This window comes from Drosophila sechellia, chromosome X (assembly GCF_004382195.2).
Source record: "Drosophila sechellia strain sech25 chromosome X, ASM438219v1, whole genome shotgun sequence".
Taxonomy (NCBI): Eukaryota; Metazoa; Arthropoda; class Insecta; order Diptera; family Drosophilidae; genus Drosophila; species Drosophila sechellia.
In genome coordinates, this window is record NC_045954.1 from 4,076,511 (window position 1) to 4,093,161 (window position 16,651).

The window sequence follows — 16,651 nt, forward strand, 5'->3', positions numbered from 1 at the left end:
CCAACCAAATGCGGTCTTTCAAATGCACTTGCGCTGCATCGGCGATGGACTTGCATCAATAATCAAACGTTAGCATCATGAAAATGTATTTCTTAATATTTACTTGTGGGTACATTGACAGAGTTTCTTTTATAGATTTCACTGGGGCGCCTCTGCTGATGGATACAAAATTCTGTTTATAGCTGCTTTTCAACGCTGCAGGTGTTCGTTCTGTTAGATGGTAGGTCCTGTGGGAGTGGTGGCGCAGTTGTGCCAACAGACGGCCAGTGCGGGGGCAATTAAAAATTTATTGAAAATTGATTTTTAAGCGCTCATCCCCGATGGCAGTGGCCCAGGCACTGGCTGCAGACTGTGTGCACTGTGTGCATCCCCAGCGGTCAGCGCCACTTGCCGATTGTCAACGTTGTCTGACGACCAGACATTCACTCACCCTCATCGACATCTGCAACTGCATCCGCAACCCATTCCCAAGTCGACTTAATTGCAACGTTTAAAAAATTTCCATAATTGTGCGCTGTCTGTGTGCTCGGCACTTCAGAGCCGGTGGAGTTCTGGTTGCTCTGTCGCCCGTTTCTGGAAAGTATTATTACATAAATTTGTAATTAATATATCATAATCAATGGGGAAGGCGAGGTGGTAATGCATGTAAGCAGAGCATACATTATACTTTTAAGGTCCGTCCTTGCTGGAGAGCATCATCGGCGACCCCTTCTCGATGCGGCTGCCGCCATCCTGAAGCGATTGTGCGATCCGGCGCCAAATTGCTTGCTAGCCGCCAGCAGCGCCGTCGAGCCGGCGACCTCGTCCTTCTCCGGCAAATGGGCCACATGCAGGATATCGTACAGCAGCTTGGCGCTCTCCTGCGACTGCAGCAGCTCCTCCAGCTCCTTCTGGCTGCGCAGCAACAATTGCCGCAGGCTGCCGCCCTTCCGGAGTAGGCCGTGTATATTGCGCGTGTGAACGCCGGGCAGCCGTAGCAGGAAATCGTAGATGCCGCTGTTGAAATGCAATTGCTCACCCGCCGTTGTCTCGTCGCTGCCCAAGGCGGCCGCCGTTTGGGGATCCGGTTCCGGTTTACCCAGCTTCAGCTCCTCGAAAAGCTGGGCAGTGGCATACGGACTGGGTGACCAAATGAGTCGCAGCTTGGGAAAATGCAACGTCAGAAGTTGCAGTTTCTGCACAATATCTGCATTGGCCATGCTGGTCTGTTGCGATAACATAAATTTGCCCTGGAGATGAAAGGGCTTATTCTGATCGAATTCGATCAGAAGGATGGGCTTGGCATAATGCCGCTGCATCTGCACACATTGGTTATACAATCTTCCCGAATTTAGAGACCCAATCAAATCAGAAATGGACTTTCGCTCCACACAAATCTCCGGTGTGAGTATATAATCGCCAATCGTTATGGTCAAGGGCAGCACTTCCAGACCACGCTTGTGAATCAAACAGGGCAGATCTGAGCGAAACTCACGCATATCCACAATCACTTTTGCCGTCTCTTTGGGCGCCTGCGGAGCTTGCCCACCCGCTTGGCGACTCTTGGCGTTCTCGTCCGTCGGCTCATCATCGTAATTCTTTAATAACAAAAACGCTTCATCGGTCTTTCCATCCTGGTACTTTGGAATCACCATTTTCTGTTGGGAAGTAGCGACAAAAATATTGATACCAAGCTAAAGCAAAACATATCTTGAAAAACTTACACTTTTAGTGTCGATAATGAACTCGAAGGCTGCCTTTTCTCGACGCAAACTGGTCAGATAAGCTTGCTCCTCTACTGTGCGTGCATGGATCAGGAAATACACCTTCATGCGATCTGCAGGCGGCAGGCGACGCCTGGCCTCGAAAACCTCCAATTGCCGAATGGCTGTCACATTCATGTTGTACATGACGACATAGTGCGGCTGCAGTTGCTCCAGCATGTGCTCCAGTGCCATGGAGCCCTCCCTCTCCGTTTTGAAGGTCTGCAAGCAAATGTAGGGCTGATTTGACACAGAGGCCAGGGCCGCAGTGACATCAAATTGTTCTAGTTCGGGTATTGTCTCGAAAATGGACACATCCGGATCGGGTTTAATGTCTATCGTTGCTGGCCCGACTTCCACAGACTGCGTCATGGTGAGCATGTAACTCTCTTCGAAGTGCTGGCCCTCCGTTTCCGATTCGCTCAAAAGCTGGGCCAGTTCATCCATACCAGCTGAAGGTGGCTGAGAACCAGAACCCTCTTGCCTACGCAGCTCCTTATTGGAGGAAACATTCTTTGGCGGAGCTACACGAGTTTGGCTCTCTTTGGCGTAATTGTCACTGAGTTTGCCCACCGGCACTTCATGTTGCAATGCCTGCTGGAGCAGAAAACGTGGCCCACCTTGCGTGAGACACTGTTTCAACTGATGACATGTCCGTGCATCCTGGCAGAGGATCAGCACTTTCGGTTGTTGTTCCGATCGCCTACTACGCCGCATATCGCCGGGTATTTCCTTGGTAAGCAGATCCGTAAGAGTTTGCCATTTCGGACAGGGTTCCGGTTCGAACTCTGTGCAATTAATACATTTTATTTAGAGGGCCAACGCTTAATGTTTATGGTGATTTGCCTACCCTGCTGACCATTGAAAACACGCTGCCTGGATAGTTTAAAAATCTGTTCGGCGGCGTCCAGTAAAGTCCACCCTGAGTTGCTCAACGCGTACTCCGTGCTCCGGTAGCGTTTCATAAAGGCATAGGCGCTCACAGCATCGTGGTACATGGTGGAGCTATCAAAATTAGCCAATAGAAAATCGAAATGAAGTGCAACTTGTATACGTACATCATTAAGCTGCGCAGAATCTTAAGATCCGCTACTATCAACTTTGTTTGAGAATTAAGCTGATGCCAGATGCAATCCAGCTGCGCCTGCAGGATCTTGTGGAACGTTTTGGTCACACAGTTCTCCACGGTAACGGCCTCCATATCGACAGTACGATTTATCCGCTTGATCTCCTGCACGAGAAAGTTCATTATCTCCAGAATGTGTGATTGAATGGACGTTATGTTCTGGCTAATAGGAACATGCATCTCGATTGATTGTATCTTCCATGGCTGCAGGACGGCGCGCACGCTCTCATGGAAACGGGGCCAGATATACAAATGCTTTACGAACAGATTTCGCATGGTCCGCTCCACATGCGAGTAGCCAATGGTGAAGGCCTCCGGGCTGCTGGAGAAAGCCTTCACGAATCCGGTTTTGTTCTTCTGACGGAACAATCGCAAGGCGAACGCCTCCTGGCAACTCTCGATTATGGTGTGCGCCCGCAGGACAATGATTCCGCTTATCAGCTCGATGGGGACTCGCTGCTTCAGCAGATCCACCACCAGGATGCGCGTGCTGATGAACTGCAGCCCGCCTTCCAGATAAACGCGCTCTCTATCAGAATAGTCAATCAATCAAAAGGGGTAATTTTATATATTTTTTAGGAATTGCGAGAGCTTACCTTTCGGTGGCCGTGCTGGCCACTTCGTGGAGGTACTTGGGTTCGATTTTGGACTTGTAATACTGCTCCTCCCAGTCAGAACTGTTGATCACAAGCACAAGATTGCCGGAATCGCTGTAGGCCTTAAGGATGCTGATTACAACGCGGTCGTAGCTCAGGCCCCTATGGTATTTCAATATCTGGGTTAGACTGGACTATAGTACTAGCACACACTACTTACTTGGCGCAAACCAGCAGACCATCGGCTTCAACCAAATCGAGGAACATTTGCTTTTCATAGTCGAGAAGGACCATGTTCTTGCGCTTCAAATACTCCTCAACACCCTCCTCCTCCTGAGTGGCGGGGTCGGCGCTGGTCTCCAGCAGCTTGGTGGCCTCCACTTCCTCCGTCAGCTCAGTTTCCGTCCCTTTGGCAGCGTTCTCGGCACACGAATCAGACATAATGAAATCAATTCGCGAAGGATATAATTTTGCAAATCTGCCGGTTCAATCAGCTGTTCGTGGTTATCGGTAGCGAGCTGTGACAGGGCTGCCAGACTGCAGGGAAATAGTTAGCGAACAATTAGTTATTATTTTTGAAAACTTTTTTGTCTTTAATTCAGTATAAAGTTCTATTAAATTTGCTCATTTAGCGCCACTGTTCAGATACAGCAAGAGATTATTGTAATAACATAAAGACATACCTTATAATCCACTTACACGAGGCCATCGATACGGCAGCTCGCAGAAGTTATCGAACAAGTTGTACAAGGAGGCACGTGCAGGAGCGTTTTGAAAAAAAATAAACAATATCATTCTGCTACTATTCCTGCTCATAAGTACGTATCTACAGCCAAGCGAAAAAGTTCTACAAGAAACCCAGTGTCGTGTAAAAAAGCTGCAAAATGCCAAAGGCAACCACATACGCGGTCACTAAGCCCCAAGGCAACAACAAAAAGAAGAAAACGGAAAATAACGGCACAGCTAAAGACAAGAAGAAGCCCAATCTAGATATAGAAACTACTGATTCCGATTCTGATATGCACATCGACGTGACCAAGGGTCCATCAACATCCAGCAACGCAGCCGCCAAAACCGCAGATCGCAAGCGACGTCTTCAGGCCGAGGCGGACGCCAACAATAATGATACCGAAAAAGCCGGTCAGTTGGCCACGGAATCGGTAGCTACTCAAGGAGCCAGCACCACCAAACGGAAGCAAGCGCGTAGTTTGGGACTGGAGCACACGTCGCCGATCCAGGTTAATGGCGCTGCTTTGGCCTGCCCGTTGGTGCGCAAATCGCTGCCCCCAGGGGAGGCCAATTCCTGTCCTCCGCCGCCCAAAAGGGACCCAGCAGCCGTCAACTCATTAGTTAAAATAATAAAGACAGAAGCCCCCGAAGAGAGCAATAATAACAATGATGAAAAGGAGATGTCAACCGAAACATCAGAACCTCACAAAACCGACAGCGTCGAAGAGGGTCGTCGCGTCCTGCAGTGGATACTCTTTCCGATCCAAACCAAAATCTTCTTTAAAGACTTTTGGGAGCAAACCGCCTGCCTGGTGCAGCGCACGAATTCCAAATATTTTCAAAGTCTAATATCATTCAAGATGCTTGACGAAATACTGATTCGCCATCATTTGGACTTCACCGTCAACCTTGATGTGACCACTTACAAGAACGGCAAGCGTGAGACACTGAATCCTGAGGGTCGTGCCTTGCCACCAGCTGTGTGGGGCTTCTATTCGGAAGGCTGCAGCATTCGTTTACTGAATCCTTCTACCTATCTTATTCGCTTGCGTCAGGTGTGCACCGTTTTGCAGGAGTTCTTTCACTGCAAGGTGGGGGCAAATATGTACCTAACCCCACCCAATAGCCAGGGCTTTGCGCCCCATTACGATGACATAGAGGCCTTCGTTATCCAAGTGGAGGGACGCAAGCGCTGGCTTTTGTACGAGCCGCCCAAGGAGACCGATCATCTGGCCAGGATCTCGTCGGGCAACTATAATCAAGAACAGCTGGGTAAGCCCATAATTGATGAGGTACTAAGCGCCGGCGATGTGCTATATTTTCCCAGAGGCACCGTTCACCAGGCCATCACCGAGGAGCAACAGCACTCTCTGCACATTACCTTGAGTGTGTACCAACAGCAGGCATATGCCAATCTCCTAGAGACACTAATGCCCATGGTTCTCAAGAAGGCCGTCGATCGGAGTGTGGCCTTGCGTCGCGGCTTGCCGCTGCACACATTTCAAGTTTTGGGCAATGCCTACAAGGCAAATGACTGCGGGTCGCGCCAACTGCTGGTGGAGAATGTGCAGAAGCTGGTGACCAAATACTTGATGCCCTCCGAAGATGATATTGATGAGGCCGTCGACCAGATGGCCAAGAAGTTCCAGCACGAGGCACTTCCACCGATCGTATTGCCCTCGGAGGAGGTCCGCACTGTTCATGGGGCCCGCAGTGGCGCCGATGATCAGGGCAACTGTATCTGCGATTACAAATTCAATAAAAAGACATCCGTGCGCCTGCTGCGCGCCAACATTCTGCGTCTGGTCACCGAGCCCGATGGCAGCGTGCGTATCTACCACCATGCGGACAATGGACTGGATTACTGCAAGTACGAGCCCTATTTCATGGAGATTCTGCCAGAGGAAGCTAAAGCCGTTGAACTCCTCATATCGGCCTATCCATATTACCTCACCATTGACCAGTTGCCATTGAAGTCTTCGGCTCGCAAGGTGGAGGTCGCCACCGCCCTGTGGGAGCATGGTCTTCTTATGACCGAGAAGCCGTTTAAGTAGACGGCAATCGAAGGCGAGGTGCTGTTGATAACTAGTATTTAGTATCGATGCGAATGTGTGCCTAAAAAACCACCGTAAATTATTACTTTTGTATAAATATTTACCAAGATTTCTAATGCTCCAATTCTGAAGAAATAAAAGCATAAGCAGATGCAATCCAGCTGCGCCTGAAGGATCTGGTGGAACGTTTTGGTCAGTTCTCCACGGTAACGGCCTTCGAGATAAACGGGCTCTCTATCAGAATAGTTAATCAATCAAAAGGGGTAATTTTATATATTTTTTAGGAATTGCGAGCGCTTACCTTTCGGTGGCCGTGCTGGCCACTTCGTGGACGTATTTGGGTTCGATTTTGGACTTGTAATACTGCTCCTCCCAGTCAGAACTGTTGATCACAACCACAAGATTGCCGGAATCGCTGTAGGCCTTAAGGATGCGGATTACAACGCGGTCGTAGCTCAGGCCCCTATGGTATTTCAATATCTGGGTTAGACTGGACTATAGTACTAGCACACACTACTTACTTGGCGCAAACCAGCAGAACATCGGCTTCAACCAAATCGAGAAACGTTTGCTTTTCATACTCGAGAAGGATCATGTTCTTGCGCTTCAAATATTCCTCTACGCCCTCCTCCTCCTGTGGGGAGCTTGTCTCCAGCAGCTTGGCGGCCTATACTTCCTCCTGCAGCGCATTTTCCGTGCCTTTGGCGGCATTTTCCGCTCACGAATCGGACAAAATGAAATCAATTCGCCAGGGATTTACTTTCTCAAATCTGCCGGTTCAATCAGAGTTGTTGTATCAGCGTGGTTATCGGTAGCGGGTTGTGACAGGGCTGCCAGACTGCCGGGAAATGGCAAGCGAACTATTAGTTAATATATTTGAAAAAATTTTTTTCCTTAATTCAGTTAAAAGTTTCAGTAAATTTGCTCATTTAGTGCCATTGTTCAGCGATTTTCGTAAAAACATATTTACGAAATGCTTGCTTTCCTTAGTGGCAGTGCCGCTAACTCGGGCTTTGCTCAGGGCAACATACTCATCGATAACTATCGACGTTTCACGATCTAACGAATTAATTCAAATAAACGACAAAATCTTAAAGTTCTGGTGGTTGCGCAGATGTTATGACCACGCGCATCATGCGGACATCACCCATAATCCACACTTCGGTGTCGCTTCAGACGACTAGGACGGCTTTCTTGTTTTATTACACATAAATATAATCTTTCAATTCTTTTTCATTCCCTCATCACGCAGCGATCACCCTTGATCGTCGACTACTTTTGAAATGGTCAAAGAAAAGTGTGGGATTCCTTTACGGGCTACAAATCACCGCGCCATTGGCGGTGCTTGTTGAGACGGCACTACTATTGACGTATTCACATATGTACGTAGGATCACCTAACCCAGAGGAGCTTCAAGGGATCAGAAGGAACGGGCAAGTAAACGTTGATGTCTGTTGTCTCCCCTGTCAGGCTAAGCAGCTTTTCGCGACCCAAAGTTCAAGGCATGACGACTACAATTCGGACTCGCGATTTACTCGGGAAAATTGAAAAGAATAAATATCTTCACGTGAAACTAAACTAAACTTTTTGCCTTGGCGGTGACCTGCGGAGGCGCGTCGGCATGGCTGCGATTGAGGTAAGATTTGCATTTAATCATGGTCCCGCAATGTTCCCAATCCTCACCCGACTTGGGTCATTGGACAAAATCCGCGCCTTTTAAGAGTAATCCCGAAGCGAACGGGGATAATTCAAACGGCCAGATCGACCAACAGAATCCCAAAGGGGGCCGTCCCCAAAATCATCACCCTATCGCTGTACGTATCATCGACTCCAACTGCAACAACATAAGGACATGCCTTATCCTCCACTTACCCATGCCTTCGATACAGCAGCTCGCAGAAGTCATCGAATGTTCGGAGGCCTATTATCGCCAACACAGTAACAGTAGGCACGTGCAGGAGCGTTTAGAATACTGGCATGTGTCAAAAATATGCAATATCATTCTGCTGCTAGTCCTGCTCATAACTACGTGTCTACAGCCAAGCGAGTGTTCTGAAAAAAAACCCAGTGTCGTTTAAAAAAGCTGCAAAATGGAAAAGGTGACCAATTCCGCGGCCGCTAAGCCTCAAGGCAACAACAAAAAGCAGGAAAGCGCTTATAACGGCGCAGGTAAAGACAAGAAGAAGCCCAATCTAGATATAGAAACGACTGATTCCGATTTGCTATCTGATATGCACCTCGACGGGACCACGGAGCAGAAGGTGGGGACCCTTTTCTCTAAAGTATTCGAGGACACCGGTCCATCAACCGCCAAGACCGCAGATCGCAAGCGACGTCTTCAGGCCGAGGCGGACGCCAACAATAATGATACCGAAAAAGCCAGTAAGTTGGCCAAGGAATCGGTAGCTACTACTGATATGCACCTCGACGTGACCAAGGAGCAGATGGAGCATTGCAAGAAGGTGCAGGCCCTTTTGGCCAATGAATCCAAAGGCGCTGAAAAGGAATCTAAAGCATTAGACTATGGCACCGGTCCATCAACATCCAGCAAGGAAGCCGCAGCCGCCAAGACCGCAGATCACGAACGACGTCTTCAGGCCGAGGCGGACGTCAACAATAATGATGCCGAAAAAGCCGGTCAGTTGGCCAAGGAATCGGTAGCTACTCAAGGAGCCAGCGCCACCGAACGCAAGCAAGCATTTAGTCTGGGACTGGAGCACACCTCGCCGATCCAGGTTAATGGCGCTGCTTTGGCCTGCCCGTTGGTGCGCAAATCGCTGCCCCCAGGGGAGGCCAATTCCTGTCCTCCGCCGCCCAAAAGGGACCCAGCAGCCGTGAAGTCAGCAGTTAAAATAATTAAGGTTAAAGCCCCCGAAGAGGGCAATAATAACAATGATGAAAAGGAGATGTCAACCGAAACATCAGAACCTCACAAAACCGACAGCGTCGAAGAGGGTCGTCGCGTCGTGATGTGGATAATCTTTCCGATCAAAACTAACTTCTTCTTTAAATACTTCTGGGAGCAAACCGCCTGCCTGGTGCAGCGCACGAATCCCAAATATTTTCAAAGTCTAATATCATTCAAGATGCTTGACGAAATACTGATTCGCCATAATTTGGACTTCACCGTCAACCTTGATGTGACCACTTACAAGAACGGCAAGCGTGAGACACTGAATCCTGAGGGTCGTGCCTTGCCACCAGCTGTGTGGGGCTTTTATTCGGAAGGCTGCAGCATTCGTTTACTACATGCTTCTGCCTATCTAACTCGCTTGCGTGAGGTGTGCACCGTTTTGCAGGAGTTCTTTCATTGCAAGGTGGAGGCAAATATGTACCTAACCCCACCCAATAGCCAGGGCTTTGCGCCCCATTACGATGACATCGAGGCCTTCGTTATCCAAGTGGAGGGACGCAAGCGCTGGCTTTTGTACGATCCGCCCAAGGAGGCCGATCATCTGGCCAGGATCTCGTCGGGCAACTATAATCAAGAACAGCTGGGTAAGCCCATAATTGATGAGGTACTAAGCGCCGGCGATGTGCTATATTTGCCCAGAGGCACCGTTCACCAGGCCATCACCGAGGAGCAACAGCACTCTCTGCACATTACCTTGAGTGTGTACCAACAGCAGGCATATGCCAATCTCCTAGAGACACTAATGCCCATGGTTCTCAAGAAGGCCGTCGATCGGAGTGTGGCCTTGCGTCGTGGCTTGCCGCTGCACACATTTCAAATTTTGGGCAATGCCTACAAGGCAAATGACTGCGGGTCGCGCCAACTTCTGGTGGAGAATGTGCAGAAGCTGGTGGCCAAATACTTGATGCCCTCCGAAGATGATATTGATGAGGCCGTCGACCAGATGGCCAAGAAGTTCCAGCACGAGGCACTTCCACCGATCGTATTGCCCTCGGAGGAGGTCCGCACTGTTCATGGGGCCCGCAGTGGCGCCGATGATCAGGGCAACTGCGTCTGCGATTACAAATTCAATGAAAAGACATCCGTGCGTCTGCTGCGCGCCAACATTCTGCGTCTGGTCACCGAGCCCGATGGCAGCGTGCGTATCTACCACCATGTGGACAATGGACTGGATTACTGCAAGTACGAGCCCTATTTCATGGAGATTCTGCCAGAGGAAGCTAAAGCCGTTGAACTCCTCATATCGGCCTATCCATATTACCTCACCATTGACCAGTTGCCATTGAAGTCTTCGGCTCGCAAGGTGGAGGTCGCCACCGCCCTGTGGGAGCATGGTCTTCTTATGACCGAGAAGCCGTTTAAGTAGACGGCAATCGAAGGCGAGGTGCTGTTGATAACTAGTATTTAGTATCGATGCGAATGTGTGCCTAAAAAACCACCGTAAATTATTACTTTTGTATAAATATTTACCAAGATTTCTAATGCTCCAATTCTGAAGAAATAAAAGCATAAGCAGATGCAATCCAGCTGCGCCTGAAGGATCTGGTGGAACGTTTTGGTCAGTTCTCCACGGTAACGGCCTTCGAGATAAACGGGCTCTCTATCAGAATAGTTAATCAATCAAAAGGGGTAATTTTATATATTTTTTAGGAATTGCGAGCGCTTACCTTCGGTGGCCGTGCTGGCCACTTCGTGGACGTATTTGGGTTCGATTTTGGACTTGTAATACTGCTCCTCCCAGTCAGAACTGTTGATCACAACCACAAGATTGCCGGAATCGCTGTAGGCCTTAAGGATGCGGATTACAACGCGGTCGTAGCTCAGGCCCCTATGGTATTTCAATATCTGGGTTAGACTGGACTATAGTACTAGCACACACTACTTACTTGGCGCAAACCAGCAGAACATCGGCTTCAACCAAATCGAGAAACGTTTGCTTTTCATACTCGAGAAGGATCATGTTCTTGCGCTTCAAATATTCCTCTACGCCCTCCTCCTCCTGTGGGGAGCTTGTCTCCAGCAGCTTGGCGGCCTATACTTCCTCCTGCAGCGCATTTTCCGTGCCTTTGGCGGCATTTTCCGCTCACGAATCGGACAAAATGAAATCAATTCGCCAGGGATTTACTTTCTCAAATCTGCCGGTTCAATCAGAGTTGTTGTATCAGCGTGGTTATCGGTAGCGGGTTGTGACAGGGCTGCCAGACTGCCGGGAAATGGCAAGCGAACTATTAGTTAATATATTTGAAAAAATTTTTTTCCTTAATTCAGTTAAAAGTTTCAGTAAATTTGCTCATTTAGTGCCATTGTTCAGCGATTTTCGTAAAAACATATTTACGAAATGCTTGCTTTCCTTAGTGGCAGTGCCGCTAACTCGGGCTTTGCTCAGGGCAACATACTCATCGATAACTATCGACGTTTCACGATCTAACGAATTAATTCAAATAAACGACAAAATCTTAAAGTTCTGGTGGTTGCGCAGATGTTATGACCACGCGCATCATGCGGACATCACCCATAATCCACACTTCGGTGTCGCTTCAGACGACTAGGACGGCTTTCTTGTTTTATTACACATAAATATAATCTTTCAATTCTTTTTCATTCCCTCATCACGCAGCGATCACCCTTGATCGTCGACTACTTTTGAAATTGTCAAAGAAAAGTGTGGGATTCCTTTACGGGATACAAAGCACTACTATTGACGTATTCACATATGTACGTAGGATCACCTAACCCAGAGGAGCTTCAAGGGATCAGAAGGAACGGGCAAGTAAACGTTGATGTCTGTTGTCTCCCCTGTCAGGCTAAGCAGCTTTTCGCGACCCAAAGTTCAAGGCATGACGACTACAATTCGGACTCGCGATTTACTCGGGAAAATTGAAAAGAATAAATATCTTCACGTGAAACTAAACTAAACTTTTTGCCTTGGCGGTGACCTGCGGAGGCGCGTCGGCATGGCTGCGATTGAGGTAAGATTTGCATTTAATCATGGTCCCGCAATGTTCCCAATCCTCACCCGACTTGGGTCATTGGACAAAATCCGCGCCTTTTAAGAGTAATCCCGAAGCGAACGGGGATAATTCAAACGGCCAGATCGACCAACAGAATCCCAAAGGGGGCCGTCCCCAAAATCATCACCCTATCGCTGTACGTATCATCGACTCCAACTGCAACAACATAAGGACATGCCTTATCCTCCACTTACCCATGCCTTCGATACAGCAGCTCGCAGAAGTCATCGAATGTTCGGAGGCCTATTATCGCCAACACAGTAACAGTAGGCACGTGCAGGAGCGTTTAGAATACTGGCATGTGTCAAAAATATGCAATATCATTCTGCTGCTAGTCCTGCTCATAACTACGTGTCTACAGCCAAGCGAGTGTTCTGAAAAAAAACCCAGTGTCGTTTAAAAAAGCTGCAAAATGGAAAAGGTGACCAATTCCGCGGCCGCTAAGCCTCAAGGCAACAACAAAAAGCAGGAAAGCGCTTATAACGGCGCAGGTAAAGACAAGAAGAAGCCCAATCTAGATATAGAAACGACTGATTCCGATTTGCTATCTGATATGCACCTCGACGGGACCACGGAGCAGAAGGTGGGGACCCTTTTCTCTAAAGTATTCGAGGACACCGGTCCATCAACCGCCAAGACCGCAGATCGCAAGCGACGTCTTCAGGCCGAGGCGGACGCCAACAATAATGATACCGAAAAAGCCAGTAAGTTGGCCAAGGAATCGGTAGCTACTCAAGGAGCCAGCGCCACCGAACGCAAGCAAGCATTTAGTCTGGGACTGGAGCACACCTCGCCGATCCAGGTTAATGGCGCTGCTTTGGCCTGCCCGTTGGTGCGCAAATCGCTGCCCCCAGGGGAGGCCAATTCCTGTCCTCCGCCGCCCAAAAGGGACCCAGCAGCCGTGAAGTCAGCAGTTAAAATAATTAAGGTTAAAGCCCCCGAAGAGGGCAATAATAACAATGATGAAAAGGAGATGTCAACCGAAACATCAGAACCTCACAAAACCGACAGCGTCGAAGAGGGTCGTCGCGTCGTGATGTGGATAATCTTTCCGATCAAAACTAAATTCTTCTTTAAATACTTCTGGGAGCAAACCGCCTGCCTGGTGCAGCGCACGAATCCCAAATATTTTCAAAGTCTAATATCATTCAAGATGCTTGACGAAATACTGATTCGCCATAATTTGGACTTCACCGTCAACCTTGATGTGACCACTTACAAGAACGGCAAGCGTGAGACACTGAATCCTGAGGGTCGTGCCTTGCCACCAGCTGTGTGGGGCTTTTATTCGGAAGGCTGCAGCATTCGTTTACTACATGCTTCTGCCTATCTAACTCGCTTGCGTGAGGTGTGCACCGTTTTGCAGGAGTTCTTTCATTGCAAGGTGGAGGCAAATATGTACCTAACCCCACCCAATAGCCAGGGCTTTGCGCCCCATTACGATGACATCGAGGCCTTCGTTATCCAAGTGGAGGGACGCAAGCGCTGGCTTTTGTACGATCCGCCCAAGGAGGCCGATCATCTGGCCAGGATCTCGTCGGGCAACTATAATCAAGAACAGCTGGGTAAGCCCATAATTGATGAGGTACTAAGCGCCGGCGATGTGCTATATTTGCCCAGAGGCACCGTTCACCAGGCCATCACCGAGGAGCAACAGCACTCTCTGCACATTACCTTGAGTGTGTACCAACAGCAGGCATATGCCAATCTCCTAGAGACACTAATGCCCATGGTTCTCAAGAAGGCCGTCGATCGGAGTGTGGCCTTGCGTCGTGGCTTGCCGCTGCACACATTTCAAATTTTGGGCAATGCCTACAAGGCAAATGACTGCGGGTCGCGCCAACTTCTGGTGGAGAATGTGCAGAAGCTGGTGGCCAAATACTTGATGCCCTCCGAAGATGATATTGATGAGGCCGTCGACCAGATGGCCAAGAAGTTCCAGCACGAGGCACTTCCACCGATCGTATTGCCCTCGGAGGAGGTCCGCACTGTTCATGGGGCCCGCAGTGGCGCCGATGATCAGGGCAACTGCGTCTGCGATTACAAATTCAATGAAAAGACATCCGTGCGTCTGCTGCGCGCCAACATTCTGCGTCTGGTCACCGAGCCCGATGGCAGCGTGCGTATCTACCACCATGCGGACAATGGACTGGATTACTGCAAGTACGAGCCCTATTTCATGGAGATTCTGCCAGAGGAAGCTAAAGCCGTTGAACTCCTCATATCGGCCTATCCATATTACCTCACCATTGACCAGTTGCCATTGAAGTCTTCGGCTCGCAAGGTGGAGGTCGCCACCGCCCTGTGGGAGCATGGTCTTCTTATGACCGAGAAGCCGTTTAAGTAGACGGCAATCGAAGGCGAGGTGCTGTTGATAATTAGTATTTAGTATCGATGCGAATGTGTGCCTTAAAAACCACCGTAAATTATTACTTTTGTATAAATATTTAACAAGATTTGTAATGCTCAAACTCGGCCGAAATAAAACCACTACATTCGTCATATATCTCGGTTGTTTTTTGATGTGTCTAATGGTTGTAAATTTTATTTTTTCACTAACAAAAAATGGTTGTCCTAGGCGCTGCGGATTTTCTTGCGTTCGCGGTAAAGGCTTTCTTGTTGAACTGGAAAAGAAACATGGGCAACATCAGTGCATATGCATAAAGTCAGTGATGGGCAGCACTCACTGTAGGGATCGAAGCGTATTATCTCCAATTTGTCGGCCAAGCGATCGCGAAAAGCATTATACTGATGGCCACTGACCACACTCTCCAGTACGACCATGATGCGCCTGTAAAAACGATTGGTTTTAAGAAAAGAACACATTGGGTGGACAAATTACTCACTTGCTCTTAACCTTCTTGAACAAAACGTTAGTCAGCCGCATTTTGATTTAATAAATGGGGAATATGGAAATATGCCGCTGAAATTGTTGTGCAAGCAAGACGATAGGAACGAGGAACAGCTGACTGCGCCTATCGATTACCACCCGATAACCGGAGATGAGCGGCTCAAGCTTTTAACCCGCATATTTTGAAAAACAATCGGTGTCCACGAATGATGAGTATATATTTAATATTATTGTATTTATTTTTGATGCATTTATGTCTGTTTGTCTAAAGGCTTCAGTTGGAAACTGCTAAAAAGCTCTCAGATGCCATGTGGATAGTAGTAGTCACTCACATATCTTTGGGTCAAGTCCTTGCACATTCAATATAAAATAAAAAGTTAACATTTAGGTTTGAGTCCTTGCTAGGGACTGCAACCGCGCCACCGAGGTTAACAGAAGCCAATCGATACCTAGCGCAAGCATTGAAATGTATCGGCGAGAAACATCGGTGGTCGATGCATTCGATGCTTTTTTACATCACTAACACTCGTGCGAAACGGACGCGAATTTTCATTTGTGCTGCGGAAACCAACAACAACAGACAACAAATAAAAACAAACGAAAAACAAAACGGTCAAAATTCCGGGTCAAAAAATTGAAACGATGGAAAAATAAAACGAAAAACATAGACGCACTAAAAGCTCGGTGAAGTCCTTCGTGGGCGAAACCGAAATATAAAATAAATCACAGCCACACTTGCTTTTTGTAACTCCTTTTCGCATTGCGCTGCTCTTGTTTTCCCTTTTAAATATATTTTTTACGAGTTGGATTCCCGAGAATTTCCCATACTCGCGCGTGGTAAACAAGACTCATTTTTTTAAAGTGTTTGTTTTTTGAAAGTGCAGACAAGCTGACAAGAAAGAGATAACAACATAAAAACAGAAACAGAAAGTAAACCAAAGAGTGGCAACAACAAACAAACCAACCAAACGGAATCAAAGTCAAACAAACGCGAACGCGAAGGAAGCTTCAAAAGAGAGACAAGAGCGCGAAAAGGAGGTGGAGAGGAGCGGCGGAGAATCTAAGGTAGGAGGCGGATTGCGAAAAATACGTGCTTTTTTTTATTTTTTTTCATTTGCATTTGCATATTCAAAAGTTCTCTGTTTCGAGGGTTGCAAAAGCGAAATTAGTTTTTAAGGCCAGCTTAGTAGCCAATTTGCCGGAATTGGCATTCAGTGGGTTCCTAAGTACACAAATCACTAAGAACTAACGGCAAGAATTCAAATAGCTTTCAACAAATATTTACATTTACTCATTGATAAAAATGGTAATGTAATCCATGTGTAGTAGTTCAATTATGTTCGTAGTGCATCTGTGCTAATGAAGGACTGCAGTAAAAAAGTTTTCGATTGCATACAGATCGCTTTCTGTGTTTTAGGAGAAAAGTTCAAGTATCGAACAGCTAGTAAAGTAAGTCATCGAAGTCACCTCAGTTTCTTTCTGTGCATCTGGCTCGATTGTTGATATTTCAAGAGGGGGTTTCCGAAAAGCGATCGGGAACCAAATTGTAAATGATTTACCAAAAACGTAAACTTGGCCGTGACGAGGGGCAAGAAGTGGTCGAAACGTATGCTGGAGCGGAGCAGGAG

At 47.9% G+C, this 16,651-nt stretch overlaps 5 protein-coding genes across 8 annotated transcripts in view; 3 read left to right on the top strand and 2 right to left on the bottom strand.

Annotated features, from left to right (window-relative positions):
- Window positions 1-69: 69 nt before the first annotated feature.
- Window positions 70-3,976, bottom strand: LOC116802028 (DNA repair endonuclease XPF). Of its 2 annotated transcripts, XR_004362425.1 has the most exons (8): window positions 3,685-3,976; window positions 3,465-3,626; window positions 2,801-3,397; window positions 2,593-2,747; window positions 1,704-2,530; window positions 661-1,637; window positions 431-573; window positions 70-227 (listed from the first exon to the last, which is right to left on the bottom strand). XR_004362425.1 is itself a non-coding variant. In XM_032724928.1 (7 exons), exons 1-6 carry the CDS (start codon window positions 3,903-3,905, stop codon window positions 696-698), a joined length of 2,904 nt encoding a protein of 967 aa, XP_032580819.1. In that variant the 5' UTR covers window positions 3,906-3,976; the 3' UTR covers window positions 70-573; window positions 661-695. The 2 variants fall into 2 exon arrangements, 1 of the variants encoding a protein (XP_032580819.1); XM_032724928.1 differs by having other exon boundaries at window positions 70-573.
- Window positions 3,977-4,174: 198 nt separating this feature from the next.
- On the top strand, window positions 4,175-10,700 carry LOC116802029 (bifunctional lysine-specific demethylase and histidyl-hydroxylase NO66-like). 2 transcript variants are annotated; one of them, XM_032724929.1, is made up of 2 exons: window positions 4,175-4,544; window positions 8,570-10,700. In XM_032724929.1, exons 1-2 carry the CDS (start codon window positions 4,349-4,351, stop codon window positions 10,525-10,527), a joined length of 2,154 nt encoding a protein of 717 aa, XP_032580820.1. In that variant the 5' UTR covers window positions 4,175-4,348; the 3' UTR covers window positions 10,528-10,700. The 2 variants fall into 2 exon arrangements, with proteins under 2 accessions (XP_032580820.1, XP_032580821.1); XM_032724930.1 differs by lacking the exon at window positions 4,175-4,544 and having other exon boundaries at window positions 8,280-8,581; window positions 8,804-10,700.
- Window positions 10,701-12,531: 1,831 nt separating this feature from the next.
- On the top strand, window positions 12,532-14,676 carry LOC6612514 (bifunctional lysine-specific demethylase and histidyl-hydroxylase NO66). Its single transcript, XM_032726236.1, has one exon. The coding sequence runs from the start codon at window positions 12,585-12,587 to the stop codon at window positions 14,517-14,519; it is 1,935 nt and encodes a 644-aa protein (XP_032582127.1). The 5' UTR covers window positions 12,532-12,584; the 3' UTR covers window positions 14,520-14,676.
- On the bottom strand, window positions 14,668-15,136 carry LOC6612513 (39S ribosomal protein L33, mitochondrial). Its single transcript, XM_002036985.2, has 3 exons — window positions 15,019-15,136; window positions 14,860-14,963; window positions 14,668-14,796 (listed from the first exon to the last, which is right to left on the bottom strand). The coding sequence occupies exons 1-3, from the start codon at window positions 15,057-15,059 to the stop codon at window positions 14,747-14,749; spliced, it is 195 nt and encodes a 64-aa protein (XP_002037021.1). The 5' UTR covers window positions 15,060-15,136; the 3' UTR covers window positions 14,668-14,746.
- A 403-nt stretch (window positions 15,137-15,539) lies between these two features.
- LOC6612511 (1-phosphatidylinositol 4,5-bisphosphate phosphodiesterase) overlaps window positions 15,540-16,651 on the top strand; it is a 41,746-nt gene continuing 40,634 nt past the window's right edge. The window contains exon 1 of one of the 2 annotated variants that reach the window (XM_032726234.1): window positions 15,540-16,088. The gene's annotated coding sequence lies outside the window, so the exon portion shown is untranslated. The remainder of the gene's footprint in view (window positions 16,089-16,651) is intronic. The other variant, XM_032726232.1, reaches the window with a different exon arrangement.

Excerpts from the sequence above, each read along its gene's own strand:
- LOC116802029 (XM_032724929.1), top strand. The coding sequence starts at position 4,349 with ATGCCAAAGGCAACCACATACGCGGTCACTAAGCCCCAAGGCAACAAC. Across the intron at positions 4,545-8,569 it reads CGCAGCCGCCAAAACCGCAG|ATCGCAAGCGACGTCTTCAG; the intron begins ATCGCAAGCGAC and ends CCAAGACCGCAG.
- LOC6612514 (XM_032726236.1), top strand. The coding sequence starts at position 12,585 with ATGGAAAAGGTGACCAATTCCGCGGCCGCTAAGCCTCAAGGCAACAAC.
- LOC116802028 (XM_032724928.1), bottom strand. The coding sequence starts at position 3,905 with ATGTCTGATTCGTGTGCCGAGAACGCTGCCAAAGGGACGGAAACTGAG. Across the intron at positions 2,531-2,592 it reads TGTTTTCAATGGTCAGCAGG|AGTTCGAACCGGAACCCTGT; the intron begins GTAGGCAAATCA and ends TTAATTGCACAG. Across the intron at positions 1,638-1,703 it reads TCATTATCGACACTAAAAGT|AAAATGGTGATTCCAAAGTA; the intron begins GTAAGTTTTTCA and ends ACTTCCCAACAG.
- LOC6612513 (XM_002036985.2), bottom strand. The coding sequence starts at position 15,059 with ATGCGGCTGACTAACGTTTTGTTCAAGAAGGTTAAGAGCAA. Across the intron at positions 14,964-15,018 it reads TTCAAGAAGGTTAAGAGCAA|GCGCATCATGGTCGTACTGG; the intron begins GTGAGTAATTTG and ends TCGTTTTTACAG. Across the intron at positions 14,797-14,859 it reads AATACGCTTCGATCCCTACA|TTCAACAAGAAAGCCTTTAC; the intron begins GTGAGTGCTGCC and ends TTTCTTTTCCAG.